Source organism: Elephantulus edwardii, unplaced genomic scaffold (genome assembly GCF_000299155.1).
Source record: "Elephantulus edwardii isolate Elephantulus edwardi_28Jun2011 unplaced genomic scaffold, EleEdw1.0 scaffold00262, whole genome shotgun sequence".
NCBI lineage: Eukaryota > Metazoa > Chordata > Mammalia > Macroscelidea > Macroscelididae > Elephantulus > Elephantulus edwardii.
The window spans coordinates 794,770-815,636 of NW_006400012.1; the positions used below are offsets into that span (position 1 = coordinate 794,770).

Sequence of the window (20,867 nt, forward strand, 5' to 3'; positions counted from 1 at the left end):
GAGAAGTCCTTTCAGATCTGAAGGCAGAGCTGCCTCCTTCTTCATCTGTTTTCCATGATGTTCTCCACAGCATAACACCTCTCACTGTCTCAAATACCTTTTTTTTTGCATGCATACCAACTGCAATGCAAGTATTTTGAGAGTAGGGAAATGTATCTTGGTCATATTTCTACTTCAGCTCCAAGCACTGTGCTAAGCTCAGATTAGACACTCCATAGTGGCTGTTGTCCTTTTTGTTTGAACTAAAGGCAGTGTGGATTCACAAGCATCTCTTTGGAAGAAAGATGAGCAATCCCCTCCCAGGCAAGTCATAGCCTCCAAAAATCTGCTGGAGGGTCAGCTATGAGTCGATTCTGACTCAACAGCAATGAGAAAGAGTGTAGAGTAGCAGAGCTCGGGGGTGGTGAAGGCTCTTTATAGGAGGAGAAAAAGATAAAGAACTCAAGGGCTTTATCTGAAAGAGTCCCTGTGTGGAGGTCACCCACCAACCAAAATGGCAGCCTCCAGAGTAAAACACAGCTGTTAAAAATGAATTGAGCTGGTTACTATTTTAGTGTCTGACCTACTTTGGGGGCACTTGCTGCTGTAGTCATAAAAACTTCCAGACTCTTGTAAATGAATCAGACTGCTTCTTGATGATTTTGTATTCTCTCCTCTTAAGGGGTTCCTAACTCTACGGAGAGGAGTATCTGTGTCCCTGAAACCCAGTTTTGGTGCAGAAGCATCTATGGAAGAATGTTGTTCTCAATACAACCAACTTCCATAGGACTTTCTTAATGGTTTTTCCCTGAAAGATTTTAAGGCCAAAAATAGCAAATCCATCTATTCCAATGCAATGAAGACATTTATTTCCTTAGTGCTGGTGGCTGGACTCCCAGAAAGCAGGAAGAGTTAGATGACAGTTCTCTTCTGCTGCTTCTGCTTCTGTGGTAGGTTTGCCTACACCCGGCTAAGAGCTCCTGAAACCATGTATGTTATCTGAAGACAGACAAGACTCTAGCATGGCATATTTTCCCATCCAGACTTCTTCTTGGCTCCTGTTAGGGTTTTTTTGTTTGTTTGTGATGTCTCCGTAGTTATTGATTTGTAGAAAATAAATGACGGGTTCTTAAATGCCAAGCTAAGGAACATTAATGTTTTGAAAAGAAGTCGAGAGAAATAGAATATGGGGTGGGGACAGTGCTGGAAGGCAGAACCCTACTACTTAATTTCAAGATCTGGAGTAAAAAAATACATGAGGAACACCAAAAGACTCTTTTATCATTGCTTTGTTTCCACAAACTGCTAATAACAAGAATAAATTATTTAAGGAGCAGTTGTGTCAAAAGACAGCGTAAAAGGCTTTAAAACAAATTATGGGTGAAAGATGATGGTCTCTGATAGATAGTACCAAGTACAATTCTGACCTTGCCTAATATTCACAGAGAAAATTTGAAGTCTCTGCAAGATTTTCTTCTGAGACCCTTTCTGGGTGTCCTCCTCAGGCTTTCAGTTAGCCTTCAAGCGTGTTACCCATTTGTATCGCCCCATGATCATCGCTGTTGTTAGATGCCACTGTGCTGATGTTTGATGTGTAGTGACTCCAGATGGCACAGACCTGCCCTGGAGAGTTTTCTAGGCTGCCATCTTTACAGACGGTCAGGTCTTTCTTCTCTGAGCCACTAGGTAGGGTTGAACCGCCAAACTTTAGATTAGTAACTGAGCACGTACTCATCTCACAATCATTAACAAGAGAAATGCATTTTAAAAAAATAGTAAACCAAATGAAATCAGTTTTGTTAATTCCAACTAAAGCGATCTTCCATCTCATTTCCAAGGCCATAAATCTTTATGGAAAGAGACCGTCCTTCTTTCTCGCACAGAGCTGCTGGTGGAGTCAAATGGCTGAGGTTTTGCTTGGAAGCTCAGTTCTTAATGCATTACGCCACCGGGGCTCCTTAAAAGATTAGGGAGCTTTAAAAGGGAATTACGAGAAGAGCATAAAAATTGGGCCTGGGAAGAAAAGTTATGGGAGTCTGAATTAGTTCACTCCAGTAAACAAAGACACGCTGTGGTCATGCTGTGTCCATGTTTTCTTTATCCCAGTGTGGTCTGGTGGAGGATCAAAGGGCTAGACGGCAGATGATTCTAGAAGGTAGAGATTGTTGCCAGGAGTTGAGGACTGATTTTCATGGGGTTCAAGATGGCATTTGACACTACATAAATCTCACTCAGAACTCAACTTTTCGATGTCCTGTGTTTTTTTTTTTAAATAATACCCAGGTATTAGAGGTTAATAATGGCTTTATTAATAATGTTCAGAAAAATAAGAATAAACAATGAAAATTAAAGTGTTTTAACAAAACAAATATTTACTCTTGCTTTCAGATTTTGAATGGCTTAGAACTGTGCTTAAGAATAAGAGGTAGGTGATATAGCCATTGCTGGACAGGAGAAAAGAAAATAGATTCTCAATTCACAGACAGTCATCAGTGAGGCAGAACTTTAGAACAGTGAAAATTGGTTTAAATGCAGAGCGAGTAGTAGCAAAGCACCTTCTGGGGAACAGATAAAGGGCAAAGATGCCTGTGCAAGACTGTTTCTGAGCGAGGCCAGAGAATCTGTCCTTCCAGATCTGTAAGCTCATTGATCTTTCAACATTTTTATTCCAATGGAAAATACTAACTTGGTGTAGGCTCCAACTCTTATTCTAAAGCCCTTAATTGTAATGGTGTGTTTATTCAGTCCAGCAAGCACTTACACAAAGTGCTAGAATCCTTGGCTCAAAATACTGACTTGCATCATATTTATCATGCATCTGCTGACTGTTCACATTGTCTAGGGCAGTCCTTCACAGGGGTGATCAAATCCTCCTAGCCATTGACAGGCTTGGGGTCTGCAAAGACTGAGACTCTAGGCCCCTCCATTTAATTGTACCCAAGCTAGGAGCTTTTTTGTTTAAAAACATTTTTTTAATTGTGACTTTAATGAAAGTTTACAGAAAAGTTGGACTTTTCATTCATTCATTGTTGCATGTTTCCTTCCCTACCCCTCCAGTTCATATTTGTTTGTTTTTATATTGTTGTTGTTGTTGTTGTTATGTGCCGTCGAGTCGTTTGCGACTCATAGCGACCCTATTAGTTTGCTCATAAAGTTCATATACATTGTGTTTCACACGCTTCTTTATTCATATTGTGTTTCACCGCTACGCATCCACACTCCTCCTGTGCTCTCCCCCCTTGCATCCGAATGCATGTTTTACTTGTTATCCTTCTACTTTTACAATAATGGTTGTATGCAGTATTTGTCCTTTTGAGCTAGGAGCTTTAAAACAAACGATAAGAAACAAGGGAGGCAGAAGTTGCTCCACCTTCTCTTCTAGAAGTTCCAAAATCCCTGGATGTTATCAAAGTGTCTCCAAAGTCCTGCCACCACCCAGTGCCAATCATCTCCTGGGCCTCAGCTTATTCATCATAAAATGAGGGGTGTGTTTGCTCTCTAAGATCCCATTCAAAAATTTTTCCATAGAGGAGGAAAGCAAATTCTTCCAAGAAAAGCATTTTTTAACACACAGGATCAAAAGGGCAGGATTTGCTTAGGAGTAGACTTTAGAAGGCAGGAAGGGATAGAAAAGAAGGATGAATAGAAATGAGAAGCACAGGAAGTGGAAAGAGAAATGTTACAATGTGAGGATTGTAATCAAAGTCACAAAACAGTGGGTTTAAGTTGTTGAGAGGAAAAGTTAATTTTTTTTTTTAAGGAGTTTTCCTCCTCTGTAGTACCTGTGCACCAAGGTGTCTTTCTTGCATTGGAAATCTTCTTCCTACATATGCCGGTTGTTATGTATCTTTGAGTAGGAACTGACCTATACCTGACTCTCCGTGGATTTTTGGAGACAGTTAATCACAGGCGAGGCGATTGCTCATCTTTCTCCCATGGAGCAGCTGGGGGATTTGAACCACATGCCTCTGGGATTATAGCACAGTTTCTCATGAGTAGGCCAGAGTTCCCTAGGGTTTATTTATTCCAATAGAATTATTCAGAGGTTCTGTCTTGGTTTCATCAGCCAGGGCTTCTTTCCTATAGGAAGTTTGCAACTCCTGTTCCTTTGTCGCATTTTTTCACTCATTCATGTCTTTAAGGTTAGTTCTCAAATCCTGGCAACAATCTCTACCTACCCGTGAGGACACTCCTGGAGGCAACCCAGAAGTGCCTAGACCATGGCACTTGGGTGCACTGATGAGAGAAAGACCAGACCTTGGAGCAGTAATAGGGAGAGATCCTTTGTGACATTCCAAAATGTTTCTTTCAGTTGTTGTTGTTGTTGCTGATTACTTTTGAGTGGAGCATGACTCATTGCGACCCTATGAACAAAAGGCCTGAAGCCCCTCTACAACTATAACAGTTGTTGCTGTTAAGTGCCATCAAGTCCTAGGCAACTCATATTGATCCTATGAAGGAAAGGCCTGTATAACGCTTGTATATCTTTAATCTCTTCTCCATGTTCATAGAGTTCCAGAAGCCAGCTATTTCGGAAGTGGATGCCATTTCTCCTTCCAAGCTTGTCTTAATCTGGGAGCTCCACCAAACACTGTCCACCATGGATAACCATTATCACATTTGACACATCAGCATCAGAATATTTAGCTTAACAGAAACCATGAATTACCTCTATACAGCAAGTGGACAGACCAGTGCTATATGACCTAGGAGAAGGATTAAAATAGAAAACAGCATTACCGGCGAGCTCTGGTGGCCTAGTGGCAGAAAACTGCACTGCAATCCCAGAGGTGCGTGGTTCAAATCCACCAGATGCTCTGCTGAAGAAGGTGGAACGATCGCCTCCTGTACCAGTCAAATCCGATTTGACGGTACACACATTTAAAAAAAAAAAGTAGAAAACAGCATTATCAAATACTCTTAACACAGAACGGGATTCATCTCCATGTGTGGGGTCAGGTGAGTCAGAAGGAGACCCTGGAAGGGGATATCTATGAGATAAATTGTTGTCTACCTTCCAGTGATACACAAACTAATCTGATGATGGGTAAAAAGCTCTACCTAAGGTGTTCTCGGTTATTGAGGAGAAGGAACCCACAGAAACATTCTACATCTCCGAAGGCAGTAATGTTGAGAATAGTCGTTGCCATATCAGATCTGTCTCTAACTCTCAGCAGATACTAAACTGAAGGAGTAGGTAGAGGATTTCTGCTTTGACATTTTGAGGTCAGACTCCCAGGTCACGAGCTGAGTGATCTTGAGAGGAGATTGCTGAGGCTCAGTTTCCAATTCTGTAAAATGCAGCTTTATCTCTTTGTTTTGTAAACTTTGAGAATCCAAGGAAACTATATGTAAACATGTAGGGAGAGAAATGCAAAACATAGAGTTTTAGAGTTCTTATGTTTTTATGCCCTTTTCTTATCTTAGATTACAGAGCTAGAACTTTTGTTATCATTCTAAAAGAACTTCCACTTCTGTTAGCTGATAAAGATCATCAAGGGAAATGGCTTTGCTCTGTCAAGGTTAAGTGCCTTTGAAAACGCACCTGGAGGGCCAGCTGTTAGTGGGATCCAACACAACAGTACACAACAACATTCAGATTATATTGTTGAATAAACTGAGTAACAATTTTATCTCTGAAGGGAGAAAAAGGAAATCAACTAGCAGGAAAAATGCATATTATTAAGACTTTATTATTACAGTTTTCACATTCTGCGCCAGACTAAAGTAATGCATAATCTTTTTTAAACAATCTTTTTTTGTTGAGATTTTAATGAAAATCTATAGAGAACTTGGACTTCTATTCATTCACTGTTGCACAAGTAATGCATAATCTTTAATAATCTAAGAGATCGTTTAGTAAGCCAACACTTCTTCCTACAAGTTGGCAGTAAAGGCCGACTGGAAAATACAAGCAAATAAACAAAATAAACTTGCTATCATTGAGTGGACTCCATATCATGATGACCCCAATGTGTTAAAGAGAACTGTTCCATAGAGTTTCCTTGGTTCTAATAATTATGTGAGTAGGTCACCAGCCCATTCTTCTGCAGCACTGCTGGATGGGTTCCAAACTCTGACCTTTAGAAGATGAGTGTAAATCCCTTGTGCCACCCAGGGATCTGTGACTTTTTTCTGGAACGTTAAAGAGCTTGGGAATACCTTCTGTTGAATGAGCAGTATCAGGCACTTTCTCTGGACAGGGGACTTTTTCTCTAAGTGGTGATGGTTATGAAGTCAGTCCTTTTCTCCAGAATCTGGACTGATGTAGGCAAGTGTGCAGATCATTCGAGGGAAAGCTAGTCCTCAGCATTGCATTGCTTTTTTTTTTTAAACAAGAGATAGAAGATCCCTGTCAGGAAGTTTTTTCTCAAAAGAGATAGAAATTATTCTAATGACCTAACCAATAACACAACTGGCAGTTTCTTCTCTTTTTCTTCTTTCTTCATGTCATTCAAGTTTCACATTTGCATTTGTTCATGTTAAAATTATCACTTGAAGTAAATAGAGCTACCTTTAACTTGCTTAGGAAGTTAGTATTTTCCTTGTTTCTCACAGGTATTATTCTCATAGATTTAGAATGACTTTCTCTTAAGAATCTTGTGCTTTTCCAGGCTGTACCAAACTTTCTAAAAGCATTTTTGTTAGTAGTATAGGGTCCCCTCCCCTTTAAATGCTGGATAACTGTCAACTGCAGCCTCTTCTAAGAAGCTCAAGTTAGGATGAAGCAACCCCCAAAAGGTAGCGCTCAGGGAATTCTTGGACCCCCCAGGGCACTGGAGTTTGCACCGGGGAGGCATTGCTGTGCCAGGTGAGAAACCTGGAGAGGCACCACGAATGCCCTCAAGTCTTCCTTTGCTGAGACAACCTCTGCGCTGCAATCCCAAAGACACACAGTTCGAATCCACCAGCTCCTCGGTGGGAGATGGTTGGACAATCCCCTCCCATGAATTTACTGTCTTTGAAAGTTCACTAGAGGGGGTCAGCTATGGGTCGGTTTGACTCAACGGTACACAACAACTGTTACTTAAGATAGACATTTCCTTGGGTTTCAAGCTTTCCTGTCTAAAAATCCTTAAACTGGACAAGCAGGTTTCATTGGCACTGTAGCATGAATGAATTCCCAGGGCAGCTCTGTTGTTATCTGGAGGTGATGATGGAGAAAGAAGGGTGCGTGTGTATGTGTGTGTGTGGGAAAGGGGGGTTGTTCAGTGGGTAGAAGAGCACTTGGAATCTGTGGTCAAGCCAATACTGAAGACCCCATTCGCCCAGAATTTAGCAGGAGGTGGAGAAATCGGATTCTGGGCCTGAGGGGACAGCAGTAAGTGCACCGGGAGACTGGGCAGGCCACGCGCAGGTGGGTGGTAGGCATGAACCTCTGAGGGTGGCAGAGTAACCCTTCAGGCAAGCACTGGTAGCAGTCACACTAGAGGCCCCCCGCGTGTCCTTTAGGCTCTGAGAACTCCCTGACATGCCACCCCATGCGTGGTTTCTGTCTCCAGTCTGCAGACATAAAGGAGTTCAGTTCCAAGAACGTCCCCGCACCACTGCAGATCCGGAGTGCTCTGCAAGGCGGAGCTAGTCATGCAGGGCAGCGAGAAGAGGGGCGCAGGAGCTCCACCACCCCCGACTGCCTGCACGCGCGCCGCCGCAGCTCCGCAGGAAGCTGCCCCGCGCGCCGGGGCGCTGCAGCCTCCAGCGGGGAGCCCCAACCGGTCACCGCCCCCCCCAGTTGGGTTTGTGCGGCGGGGGTGGAGCCAGGCCCGGGCCAGTGTCAGGTTGCTCCGGTAACAGTGACGTACAGCGGCGTGGGCGGGGCCAGCATGCAGGTTCGTATTTTAGGAAGTGAGGAGGAGGCATCAGTCAGAGCTGCGGCGAGGTCTTGGGAGCTTAGCGGCAGCTAGAGGAGACGGACACGTGGCAGCAGCAGCGGTAGCAGCCCCAGCGGCGGCATCGGCCCGGGCCATCGGCCGTCCGGCTTCTCCTCTACCCCGGCTACGCGAGCTCGGCCGGGAGCCGCTCTTCTTTCTGATTTCCAAGCAGCAGGACCCGGCGCCGGCCACAGACGGCCGCCACGATGGGGAAGGGGGTGAGTGTGCGAGCGCCCGGGAGCGCCGAAGGAGGAAGACGAGGAAGTCAGGAGAGTCAGGCGCTGCTGCCCGGGGCTCGGGGTGGGGGAGGAGGAAGCGGCGCAGCGCGGAATAGGTTGGCAGAGCAGCGAGGCTTAAGAGACACGCACTTTGGAAATGGAGGGAGCGCATGACGGGGGAGGGCGGGCGCGGGACGCCGAGGGGCCCGAGCGGAGCTGCGAGGGGTGCAAGTGATCCCCTAGGGATCCAGGGACCCCGGAGAGGGGCAGCGGGCCGCCGGCTTGGAGCGCAGCGCGGGCCCCGAGTCCCCTGAGCCGCTGGAGGGAGCGGGGCGAGAAGGAGGGCGCGCAGCAGATGGGCTGCCCGGGAAGGAGCCGGCCGCCGGCGGCATCCCCGGGCCCGTGGGCCCTCCCTCTGCCCGCCCTCACCTCCCATCTCCTCTCCTTCCTTTTTCCCTCCGCCCTCCGCGCCAGGAGGAAAGACGCGCTCCTCCCCTTCCCCTGGGGTGCTCCGCCGGGCGCCAGGCGGGTCGAGGCCCCTCCGGGCCGTTCCCTCTGAGGGCTGGGCGCCGGCAGGCCTCCCGAGGCGAGGGCAGCCGAGGCTCCTTCTGGAGGCGCCTGGGCTTAGCCAGCTTCCCGCAGAGGCGTCCACCCTCCCCCAAAGACTGGCCTTCCCCTTACTGCGGAGCGGGTCCAGCGGGCTGGTGCCAGAAAGGGTGTGTCCTCAACGCCCTAAGATGGCCTTTAAGGTATACTTTCGAGAGCTTTAATGAGCCACTTTCCATAAACACAGGATGTGCCCAGAACAACTGGAGTTAGCATCTGAAGCTCTTGACAATGGCTAGGGGTGTGTACATTTTCTGGAAGGATGATCCTTGGAGAACAGGTTGACCCACTACAGCCTCTGGGTACAATAAACCGCGAGAGGACTGGAAGCTGCCTGCTGCCACTGGCAACAGTTTCCAGCGCCAACTAACTGTAGAGCGATTCACATGAAGGGATCCAGGGCAGGAGAGTGGCCGGGAGCGCAGTGGAAATGGTGTAGCAAAAGCTTTCCTGCAGCGGCTGGGTTGGCCAATGCTTAATGAGGAAAACTTAGGTATCCATTTATGGGCTAGAAATGATTGAATCATGATCTTTCATGAAAGGCTTGGCTCAAAATCCCGTGTATGATCTCGTGAGGTTAGCACTGTGCCTGGCAAGCTGCAGGTCTTCGAAGGTCAGTCCTTCGAGACGCCTCTGTTAAATAGAGTGATGGACCAGGGGAAAGTGCATTCTCTAGATACTAAACAGGTTTTCAAGGAGGCATTGGGAAGGTTTGGCCCTGGTAGGGAGAATAGGGGATGCACAACTTGGCTTATTAAAAAGCACAAGGTGTTTGTTGGGTACTGGCAAGCTTGAAGCAGCTTTAGGGCAGAGAATTGAGAATGAAGTCCCATTAGATTCTGCCCATTTAGAAAACTGCTGCACCATCAAAGCTGAAATCGTTCCTGTAAACAGGTTTTTCCTTTCTGCAGTCCTAAAACATATTTTGATTCCTTGAACGAAACAGTTCTGGGGGTCCTGGAGAATGACAGGTATGGACTGAGGCCTAGGAAGGTGAGAGACTTGCTCAAGGTCAAATGGTTGGTGGTTAGTGCCAGACTGGACATCCCTGATTCCAGAGCCGACTTTGACTCCTTAGCATTGCACAGTGGGCAGTTTTGTGTGTTGGCTGAAGGGGAATATTTGTGAAGACTTAATATTTCTTAACCACCCACTTGGTACCACTGTCGTGGTAATGATAGCAACACACCTGGGGAGCAGTTAATGGAGGGCCAACCCCGAGGTGTTACGGATCCTTGTATTTACTACATGTTTAGTGACTCCGCAGAACACAGAAATTTCAGCTAGTTAACCTGATGTATAGCTTGTCTGCTAGACTGAGGATACTGCTATACATTAATGAAGCACTAGGCTGTTTGTAGGTGCTGATCATTTTTCTCCTGTAAAAAGTTGTCCTTTTTGACCCCAGTGACTTATTGTGATAGTTCAAATGTTTGAAAGGGTATTTTATGCTGAAATGTTGGGATTTTTCCACAGAGGGATTAAAATGTGGGTGGAGCAGTGACCAAAGCCCTGCTGATAATTGGTTAACCAGGAAGCCTGCCCCAGCAGCTATTTTTTTTATTAAAGGTCATCTTAATTTTTTTCCCCTCCCCTTCCCACTTTTGTTTGGGGCCTAGGTTTTGATAGTATTTCAGATCATTTTCTATCTCCTTAAGAATATAGTCTCTTACGCTTTTAAGAAGAAAAATGAAAGAACAGCACTTGCTGAATCACTCTTGAGTGAAATAGGATTTTGTCTTCGTCACTTCCCACTTCTCTGATTTTGCCCATGACTTGGCAGAACCCTTACCTTAGCTCCCACAACTACTCACCACTACTAGCTCACCACCCACAACTACTTAGCTCGCTAAAGGTACACACTAGAACTGTGTAGAGGTGAAAGAAACTTTTTTCTCAAGTTTATAAAAGGAGGGAGGCGTCGCCAGATTGAATATTAGTCAGTTTGAATATTAACTTAGTACACTAGCTTGAAGGTAGCAATTTAAAAAGGGATGAGGGTGGGGGTGGAAGAAAAGGTTCAGGTGAAGGTTTCGCAAGAGATACACATGTCAGCAGAAAGCTGTATGGTAACATTATCAGATGCCCTTTGGGAGCTCAACTTGAAAGTGTGACTAAATAACCTGGCTGCTATAAAACTAGTACTTTAGACTCAGAACCTTGTAAAGCCCCCTGTGGCTAGTTGCCCAAGGACTAGCCAAGAGCAAGTGGAATGTTACTGGAGGAACATTCGGAAGAGTAAAGAATAGTTTACATCACACCCTTTGGCTGTTAGTTGTTCAGTTTAGTTGTTCAGTTCCTTTTTTGTACCCTCTTCTGAGGGTGTATCCCCTTTGTTTGTTTATAGTAACTCTATAGTGACTCACTTTTTGGTAGGAGGATGGGAAAAGGGGAGGCCTGCATCATAAATCTGAGTAAGATTTAGAGTTAAACCCCACAGGGTATAAGGGGAGGATAAGAGCCATCAAAAATCTGGTAGTGTTTATTCCCAAAATAAAAAGGGACGAATTTAACAAGTGCAGTACAAGTACAAATTATAGTTATTGTTGGGGTTTAGAATGTAATTGGGGAGAAAGATAAAATTTTGAAATTTTAATAATTCCTTAATTTTCTTTCATTCCAAAAACATATTAAAGATTGAAAATAATGGGAAATACATTTCTTTTCCAAAGAAGAAAAGTGGAAGTGCCAGTTGATGTTACTGTCATCTTTGCTCAACAACATCTGTTTAATTGCATCATAAAGCTATAAAGCTTGTCTCCTTTCGCTTTTCAAGGAGAGAACTTCATGATAGTTGTTTTTATAGGTTTTTTAAAGTCATTGCTAAGGTCTTTTGAAAGTGAAAAAAACCAATTTTGCTCTGTGATGGGAGGAGCTCTGGACATTTGTGCCTTCTAGTTCCGCAGGGCTCCCTGCCAGCCAACGGGCCAGAAGAAGAAACACGAGTGTCAGATCAGATGGGCTCACAGTAATCAGAGCGGCTGCATTTGGACAGCAAAACACTGGGCAGAATGTCTCCCCAGCCAGAGCTGTCCAGTTCTAGATTACGCTGAAAAACACATGTCCACTAAGTGATAATGAGAAGCAAAGAGAACTTCAAAATCCACTGATACTTCCCCCCCCCCCAAACTCTTCTTAATTGATATATATTTTCTTTGGAAAGGAAACATAACCAACCCAGGTTTGAACTTTCTCACGTTGCCGTGAATTTGAGTGGATGAGAGGAAGTGTGTTCCTTGGCTAGAGTTACAGAGACTGTTCTTTGCATATGACTCACCTCATTCCTGTGCTGAAATCTGTTGTCAGAAATCCACAAATTCTTCACCCTTAAGTGACTGATGTTTGAGCAAATTTTGTCAGTGAGAAAAGAGGTTCTCATTTGGTCTTCATTTTGGATATTGAGCCAGTTTTTGTCCAATAGACTCCATTTTCTGGTTTATTGTACAGTGTTTACAATGAAACAGATACAAAATATCTGTTTAAATCCTGTTTTGTGTTGGTCGGCTTTCCAGTTCCACAGTTCTTGTGAAGACTTTACCCTCTAGACCTGACACTTCTCACTCCAGGCTTCATTCAGCACACCAGTTTGACTGACCAACTCCTTGCTACTGTGAAGCCGTGATATACATGGGTGTGCATATATCTGCTAGGATGTCAGTTATGGTCTCTTTGGGGTATATTCCCAGTGGTGGAATTGCTGGGTCAAATGGTATCTCAATTTGCAACTTTTTGAGAAAGCGCAACACTGCCTTCCACAGTGGTTGCACAGTTTACACTTCCCCAACAGTGAATAAGGGTTCCAGTTTCTCCACAAGCATTTGTTGCTTGCTATTCTGTTATTTTTGCTATGTTTTTGACTGGTGTGAGATCTCATAGCTGTCTCTCAGAGCTAGGGATTTTGAACATTCTTCATGTGCTTGTTGTCCATATCCTGTGCCCATTTCAACTGGATTATTTACCTTTATCTTGTTGTGGTGCCCATTGTGAAACTCCATATCCATATCATTTTGCATTGCAAGATGAGGCAGTCACCTTCTGTTCTACAGCCTGCAAGAGAGGCAGCAGTGGGTTTTAACTCCCCTCTTGCTCCCTTTGACTAATGAAATATTAGTCAGACATTGACTAATGAAATACACAGCTTTGAAGAAAAAGAAATTTTACACCCCAATAGCTGCTCCAAGGGAGAAAGATAGGTAGTCCATTCCCTGTTATATACAGCCTCAGAATCAGCTGTATTTCTAACTAGACAGCAATTAGTTTTTTAATACTTTCCATGTCCATAATGACCTCCTTTAAAACAACGCTTAAAATAGCTGGAATTGATGAAGAAAGAAAGATGAAGAGTTACTAGGAAATTAGATTCTCCAAATAACTGCCATTAATAACTATGTAGGCAAGATAGTTATTTTGGAAATGGGGATAGAATTTTGGGCAGATTCACTAATTTTCTCCCATCTACTGAAGTACCAGAATAATCAAAGCATACAGATGGTGAGGTTTTAAACTGGTTTTTTAAAATACTTTAAAATAAAGTAAATAAATTGCTTCAAGATAATTTACAGACTGGCCACCTTAATCTTAGCCACTGTCTTTAACTTAGCCAGTGTCATATGTTTTGCTTCCCTGAACATATGAGGGAAGTACCACTTTGGACAGTTGAATCCTTCCTCACAGGAACCCTGTCTTTTAGTGTATCTTTGCTTTTAGTGTATGTGAGCTTTTTCCATTTTAAGTCTGTCACCAAGGACTGTGTGCAGAGAGGCTCTTCCAAATGTAGTTGCTCTATAATGGAATGTCAGCAATGTTGACTATCTTTAGACCTGCTTATTCTTTGTAGATAACATAGAAACTAAAGAACATGACTCATTGTAAGTAATACTGCAGACATCACAGTTGAAAACTGATTTTGAGCAGAATTTCTCTTTGGAGTGTTGGTCCATGGCTATTGTATTTACTTGAAACTGGAACAGTTCATGACTGAACATCTATTCCTTTTTCTCTTTGATATCATCTGAATTGAGTACTAAAGGTTTTGAAAGTTGCTATTTCCAAGGTGGTGAGGGTCAGAGCAGAGGGGTGAGATTGGGGCGGGGGAAGGGAATCATAGGGTTGCACAATTTCATGGATACATGAAAGAGTGGGTAAAGGAAATGGGAAAGATCCTGTGTGGAAAACAATGTATTCAAACAGTATAAAGGAAAAATTTTATTTAAAAAATATCCATCTTTGTATCCTATGGCTGTCCTAAGTAAATCCCTTGCTCAAATCTTTTTGGAGATGCTGTACGTAATTTTAGTCACACTCTCACATTCTGTTGTAGATGGGACGCGATAAATATGAACCTGCAGCCGTTTCAGAACATGGTGACAAAAAGGCCAAGAAAGAGAGGGATATGGATGAGTTGAAGAAAGAAGTATCTATGGTATGTACTAGGTGAAAGAGGCTGCTTTTTTGTATCCTCTAAAGGGAAAAAAAATTAGACTTGCTTTAAGGAAAGAGCCCGGTGAGCTCTGGCCTAGTGGCAAGAAGGTGTACTGCAATCCCAGAGGTGCACGGTTCAAATCCACCAGATACTCTGCTGGAGAACTCAAGTTATTCAGCAGTTTTGTCCATAACCAAAAACCCACAGAGAAAACTATGGTTGATAGTGGGAAACAGGCCTGTTTTTCCCACTTGTCTAGTTGACCACTGGGAGCTTCCATTCCCTCTGCATTGTGGAGGTGAACTTTGATTTAGCCTGCCCAGAATCCACCTTGGTGTTCAGAGAAGGCAGATGATTTACCAGAGCATTTCTGGGCTTCTCTGTGGTTAGACTTAATGTATGTGGTCACATAATTTCTGCATAAAGAATGTGAGATTTGATAATTTATAAAAAAATGATCATTAGCAATAGTATTGCATGCTATTGATGCTTCTCTTGTTTAATTCTCCTCTTTTTGTTCTCACTTAGGATGACCATAAACTTAGCCTTGATGAGCTTCATCGCAAATATGGAACAGACTTGAGCCGAGTATGTTCTTAATTGAAACTTTCACAGAAACCTCACGCTTCGTCTCTCACAGATGGGGTCTAGGAAGAAAATAATGAAAGCCAGCATCTTCTTGCCTTCTGTAGGACAAACCCAGAGCTTGGGCCTTTACCTGCTACCATTTTGTTTTCGCTTAGCTTTTCAGAAGTAGGCTTTATTCTTGCTTTTGCAATAGACAGAACTCAGTCAGTGAATGAGAACTAACTGATAGCTGCCTCTTTCTTGGGTTTCAGATTTTTCTCCCAGGTAGCAAATAACACTGACGATTCTAGAATTTGTTTTGCACAAAATTAAAAAAACTGTTTAATGAGAAAATGTGACAGTTATTATCGAGAGGCTTTTGATACTAAATTTGCTTCTGGGAGAGATGGGTTTGGTATTTCTGCCCACTCACTAACCCTTGAATGAAAAGCTGATGCATAGCTGTCATATGGTAGCAGGAGGGTGCCAGGGGCTGGACTCGCATATATATATCCTGCAGAGAGGAGGCATTGACTCTCCCAAGAATGAGCTAACAGTTACTCGTTAAGCCTCTGAAGGCTCTTACCACTTTACATGCATTACATCACTAAGTTTTTATTAGAATTCTATGAAGTAGGTTCTCTATGAAGTAGTTTTTTTACTTGTGATAGAACGGAGTGAAAATGTCATGAGAACTAGTTAAGGCTCTTAATTCAGTGCCTGGCTTGTGGTCATGCGCACATGTTTCATGGCGGTGGTTTGTATTTGACCCAAGGTTTTCAACAGGAACCTGAATTGATGGAAGGTCCTGAATAATTCATTGTTCCTACTTAGTCCCCCCTCCCTTGGCCCATAAGATTATTCAGTATTGAAAATTATACATGCAAAATACACCTACCAGCAAACTTGAGTGCTATACTCAAACTGACTTTGTTGTTGAGAACGAACAGTTTTTCTGCGTATGATTCCGGACATTGATTATATTCTTTGAATTGCACAGCTATTCTCACTATTTCTCTTGTTCATTATCTCCTTTATATTTATATTATAAAGTTCCTGTGCAATTTGACATGGATAGCTTGGTAGACATTAGATTGGATTTAAACTGATTCTTTTTTAAAAAATTTTCTCTCTGTGTGTATTCCTCAGAAAACTTGGCCTTGTTTGCCTCTATTTTGGTAGTGGGGGATCATTATCAGAACTGCTTTTGGAGGAATTTACTGAGTTTACCTTGGCTCTGTAGCTTGAAAAAGGGTTTCCTCCTCAGACCACCTCATTGCAGCTTTCTAGCCATCATGGGGGCATATTAGATTACAAGTGCTTGTGTACAGTGTGTCTAATGACTGTTCTCTGCTTTTCAGGGTTTAACACCTGCTCGAGCTGCAGAGATCCTGGCCCGAGATGGTCCCAATGCCCTCACCCCTCCTCCCACTACTCCTGAATGGGTCAAATTCTGTCGGCAGCTGTTTGGGGGGTTCTCAATGTTGCTGTGGATTGGAGCAGTTCTTTGCTTCTTGGCTTACGGCATTGTAGCTGCCACAGAAGAGGACCCTAGTAATGATAATGTAAGTTACATGGTTCTGCTCACTCTTCCCACTGGTTTTCAGTTACCACTAGTTTCACTTGATGGATTTACTGGGAAAGTGTCAGCAGTTACTGCCTTCACAGCCCCTGTGTCTTTCCTGTGTCTGCATGTAGATGTGCCTACAGGCCAGTCCAGTCCTGGCCTGTTGTCTGTGCTTACCTCCTACTCCCTTTAGATCCTCATACACGTTTTACTAGTTTTATTCACAGTATTTGGCCTTATGGGACTGAGTTAGTTCACTTAGCATAATGCGGAGCCCAGCTTTTAATGAGATGGTGCTTGGTTGCTGTGCTTCAGTCACATGTTGGGAAGACAACTTTATTTTAATAAAACAGTTTCTACAACATTCAAAAACTCTTCAAATGTGACTGGTTACATCTCTGACCTTCCTGTATATATGAGTCTTGTAAGATGGGTTCTGGCTTTCTGAAGTCTCAGTCTCTCTTATTTGCTTTTTATTCAGTCAAATTAACCATGTCCCTGGTTTTTTTACTACCGCATCCTAACTGGTTTGTCCCCTTCCAGCTCTATCTTGGTGTGGTGCTGTCAGCTGTTGTCATCATCACGGGTTGTTTCTCCTACTATCAAGAAGCGAAAAGTTCGAAGATCATGGAATCCTTCAAAAACATGGTTCCTCAGGTACCAAATGCTTTGTTGCTAACCCCTGTGGTGACATAACAGCCCTAGTAAAGTGAGTCTGAATGACTGAATAAATAGTATCTGAAATAGGTGCCTCTATTTCACCCCACCCCCCCCCAGCCCCATTCATAGATCCATTACTAGGAGCAGGGACTGTTCAATCACAAACTCCTATTTGTACTTTATAACTTGCCTAGTTCAAATGATGAGCAATATCTTTTACATTTTTAGATAATTTGGCACAACTGTTGGAATCTTTACCCCCCGCACCATCCTGTTTTAATGGTAAACCATTTTCTCTTTCTCCAGCAAGCTCTCGTGATTCGAAATGGTGAAAAAATGAGCATCAACGCCGAAGAAGTTGTTGTTGGGGATCTGGTGGAAGTGAAAGGTGGAGACAGAATCCCTGCAGATTTGAGAATCATTTCTGCGAACGGCTGCAAGGTAGATGCATTTAACACATTGACGCACACTTAGACCGTGCTTAGAAACACATTTTCCCCCCGTTGTTTGCGGCAACATGCACATCTGGTGTACTCATTCACTCATTCACGTATGCAATTTTCTTGCATACAGGTGGATAACTCCTCGCTCACTGGAGAATCCGAGCCTCAGACCAGGTCTCCGGATTTCACAAATGAGAACCCTCTGGAGACAAGGAACATTGCCTTTTTTTCAACCAACTGTGTTGAAGGTAAACCATTTTTTCCTTGGCATGCTGTCTGTAAGGTGTTATAAAAAAACCAAAAACATAAAGAAACCATAGACACGACTCTGCAGTAAAGCAGAGTGGTGGTTCACTCTCTGGCAGGGAAGCCCAGGAAGCCTGGTAGCTGGGTTTGCTCTTTCCTGCACTTCTGGTGGGCCTGTGTTGTCAGCAGTGCCTCGTCTGCTCTGCTCTGACCTCTGACGCAAGAGCCTTTTCTTAAACCATGCCATTGGCATTTGTACATTTGTGCATGCCATGGCAGTTGTGCAGATTCTGTGGTTTCTGCCCCGTTACATTTGGTCCCATTCTCGGTTCCTTTTTAAAGGCACAGCACGTGGTATTGTTGTATACACTGGGGATCGCACTGTGATGGGACGAATTGCCACACTTGCTTCTGGACTACAAGGTGGTCAGACTCCTATTGCTGCAGAAATCGAGCATTTCATCCACATCATCACGGGTGTGGCTGTGTTCCTTGGCGTGTCTTTCTTCATCCTCTCTCTGATCCTGGAGTACACTTGGCTTGAGGCTGTCATTTTCCTCATCGGCATCATTGTAGCTAATGTGCCAGAAGGCTTGCTGGCCACTGTCACGGTAAGAGGCTTGGGGAAGAGAATGATCACCCATCTGCCCTCTTCTAGAGGATTTTCGGGCTTTGTTACTCACACAGTTTATCCTCTGTGGACAGAGAAAAGGGCAGCATATCTTTAAAAGGAGTAGTAACACAGAAGTATGCCCTGAGTATATTTTAGCATTATTATCAAGGACTTTGGACAAAGTTTGGGAAGGATGTAGCTAGATTTCTTCCACATTAGCGTACGGCAGGGCTTTACAACTCCAGCCTGGTGGGGTATGAAGGAGCCGTTCTGACATTTTGTAGGTGTGTCTGACGCTTACTGCCAAGCGCATGGCAAGGAAAAACTGCCTGGTGAAGAACTTGGAAGCTGTGGAGACCTTGGGGTCCACATCTACCATCTGTTCTGACAAAACTGGAACCTTGACTCAGAACCGGATGACTGTTGCTCACATGTGGTTTGACAATCAGATCCATGAAGCTGATACTACAGAGAACCAGAGTGGTAAGACCAGAGCCCCCACCTCCCCCCCACCCCTGCCTGCCTTACCTGCTTGTCTGCTCAGGTTGCCTTAATGTATTGACAAATATCCTTTAAGCTAATTTTTACTTTTATCATTTGGCAGAGAGTGAAGGATATTTGTTTTACTCCCTCCTCTCACCCCCGTATGTCAGTAGATTAATTTGTCCTTGAATTGAAAAATATGATCATTTTGATCCCATTGTAGATTGTTGTTTTAAAAGCATTATTTCAAAGCAAATGAAATATTTTTGCTGGTATATATTTTGCTAGTGTATTTTAAAGTAGAAAATTGGCATTTAAATTTCATGCACTGTCTTCTCTTTCTCTTCTCTCAGGTGTCTCATTCGATAAGACATCAGCGACCTGGGTTGCTCTGTCGAGAATTGCAGGTCTTTGTAACAGGGCAGTGTTCCAGGCTAATCAGGAAAATCTACCTATTCTCAAGGTACGTTCAGGAGTTCTGTTAGTGCTTGTGGTGTGTGGATTGTAAAATGTCTGTTAATTGTTAATCACTAATAATGTATCACTTCAGTAATAGTGTCTGTACATTAAGACCCTTGGGTCTGTATAGGTTGGATGAAGTTACAGTAAGAAAAGACATAGCATCCTTGGGGTTAAAAAAAGTTTACCCGGAAGCATTGGGGAAAAAGGCCTGCCAGTGTCCTTGGGATAGTTCAGACATTGATCACCCCATGGAGCACAGTTCTGCTCTGACATGCATGGGGCACGAGGAGTTGGAACTGACGGCAGCTGATTTTATGAGCTTTTGTTTTATGACCTTGCCGACAGTGAGAGCTCCTTTAGTGACTTGATAATTATATTTGCATATTAGCGTAGAGTAGATTCCAGTAAATCCTTTAAGCCATTTATTGTCTTAAAATAGCTCAGCTGTTTCTCTTATTTGTCCTTCGCTTGCTTACTAATGATGCAGGAATAAACTCATAAGGCACAAATAAGCTGAGCCTCTTGGAATTCTCATGAATTTTGAAATAGAGGTTTTACTGTTGCTTAAGTGAAGACCAGTCACAGAGGGGTCATGAGGCGCACCAGGTCCTTCAGAAGGAGGAAGCTCAGTGAGAGACGCCTGACTCCCTTGCTTTTCTGAGTGAAACCGTCTGCAGAAGTTCTGGATGTAGAGAAAGTTCTAGGGAAAATAGGACTTTGTATTGAGATGGCTTTTTACTGTGGAGAATAGGGTTCTTTTCCTTAATTTTTCTTGAATTGTCATTGAATTGCTGTTTTGAGGATGATGGGATTTTATCTTGGGATAGAACTGGAAATGCCTGCTCTGTTTTTTCCTTCAGTGGAAATTTACTCATTAAATGTCAGAGATTGGGCCATATCGGTGGCAGTATTACAGATAAAATGGCCTATAGGTTTATTCTACTTTAATGGTTAAAAAGATTTTATCTCACAGTGAGTGTTTTTACCTTTCTGATCAGGCAGGGCTGCTCTGTTAGGGAGCTTTAATGTGCTCAATTTATTTATGCAGTATTACGGGTAAGTGTAGCACAAAATAATGTGTCTTACCTGCAGTTTAACTGAAATTATTGTTGGAACCAGTAGTAACTTTCCAGTCACATCCTTCTGGCCCAAGATAGTTGTACACAATTGAGTTATGTTTGGAATAGAAAGTCCTTTACTTTGTCCTTGACACAGACAGTTTGCCTCCAGTCCTGAGAACTTAAGGCTTCTTCATTTGAGTTGCTGGGCAATGAAAGGCACTCTATGTTTACCTTTCTCACTTGATGTTTTCAAATTCATAACCTGAAATATGTGGTTGAGAATTTCTCAAAGTGTTAAAGCTTTGAGACTGTGAGTAGGCAGACAGGTTGTGTGTAGAAGGGTGTGTTCTCCTGGGTAGGTGACCCCTTCATCCACCCTTCTGCTAGGTACTGAATTAAGGCTGGAGGCTGGCAGGGAGAGACTGTGGGGGCTAATGTGACTCCTCCTTCCTCCTCCTAAATTCTTGCTCTTTTTCAGTGATGCCTGCTCAGCGAAGCTTCTGTAGGGTATTTAACAGATGTCTCTGTTCACAGCGGGCAGTTGCCGGAGATGCCTCTGAGTCAGCCCTCCTGAAGTGCATTGAGGTGTGCTGCGGTTCGGTGAAGGAGATGAGGGAGCAGTACGCCAAGATTGCAGAGATACCTTTCAACTCCACCAACAAGTACCAG

General features: G+C 43.6%; 1 protein-coding gene across 1 annotated transcript in view; it reads left to right on the forward strand.

The window, feature by feature from the left end:
* The first annotated feature begins 8,056 nt into the window (after positions 1-8,056).
* Positions 8,057-20,867, forward strand: part of LOC102849179 (sodium/potassium-transporting ATPase subunit alpha-1-like) — a 17,195-nt gene continuing 4,384 nt past the window's right edge. The window contains exons 1-11 of the mRNA XM_006899587.1: positions 8,057-8,068; positions 13,995-14,096; positions 14,625-14,684; positions 16,025-16,228; positions 16,774-16,887; positions 17,197-17,331; positions 17,464-17,581; positions 17,922-18,190; positions 18,477-18,675; positions 19,029-19,138; positions 20,733-20,867. Of these exons, the coding sequence (XP_006899649.1) occupies positions 8,057-8,068; positions 13,995-14,096; positions 14,625-14,684; positions 16,025-16,228; positions 16,774-16,887; positions 17,197-17,331; positions 17,464-17,581; positions 17,922-18,190; positions 18,477-18,675; positions 19,029-19,138; positions 20,733-20,867 (1,458 nt within the window). The remainder of the gene's footprint in view (positions 8,069-13,994; positions 14,097-14,624; positions 14,685-16,024; positions 16,229-16,773; positions 16,888-17,196; positions 17,332-17,463; positions 17,582-17,921; positions 18,191-18,476; positions 18,676-19,028; positions 19,139-20,732) is intronic.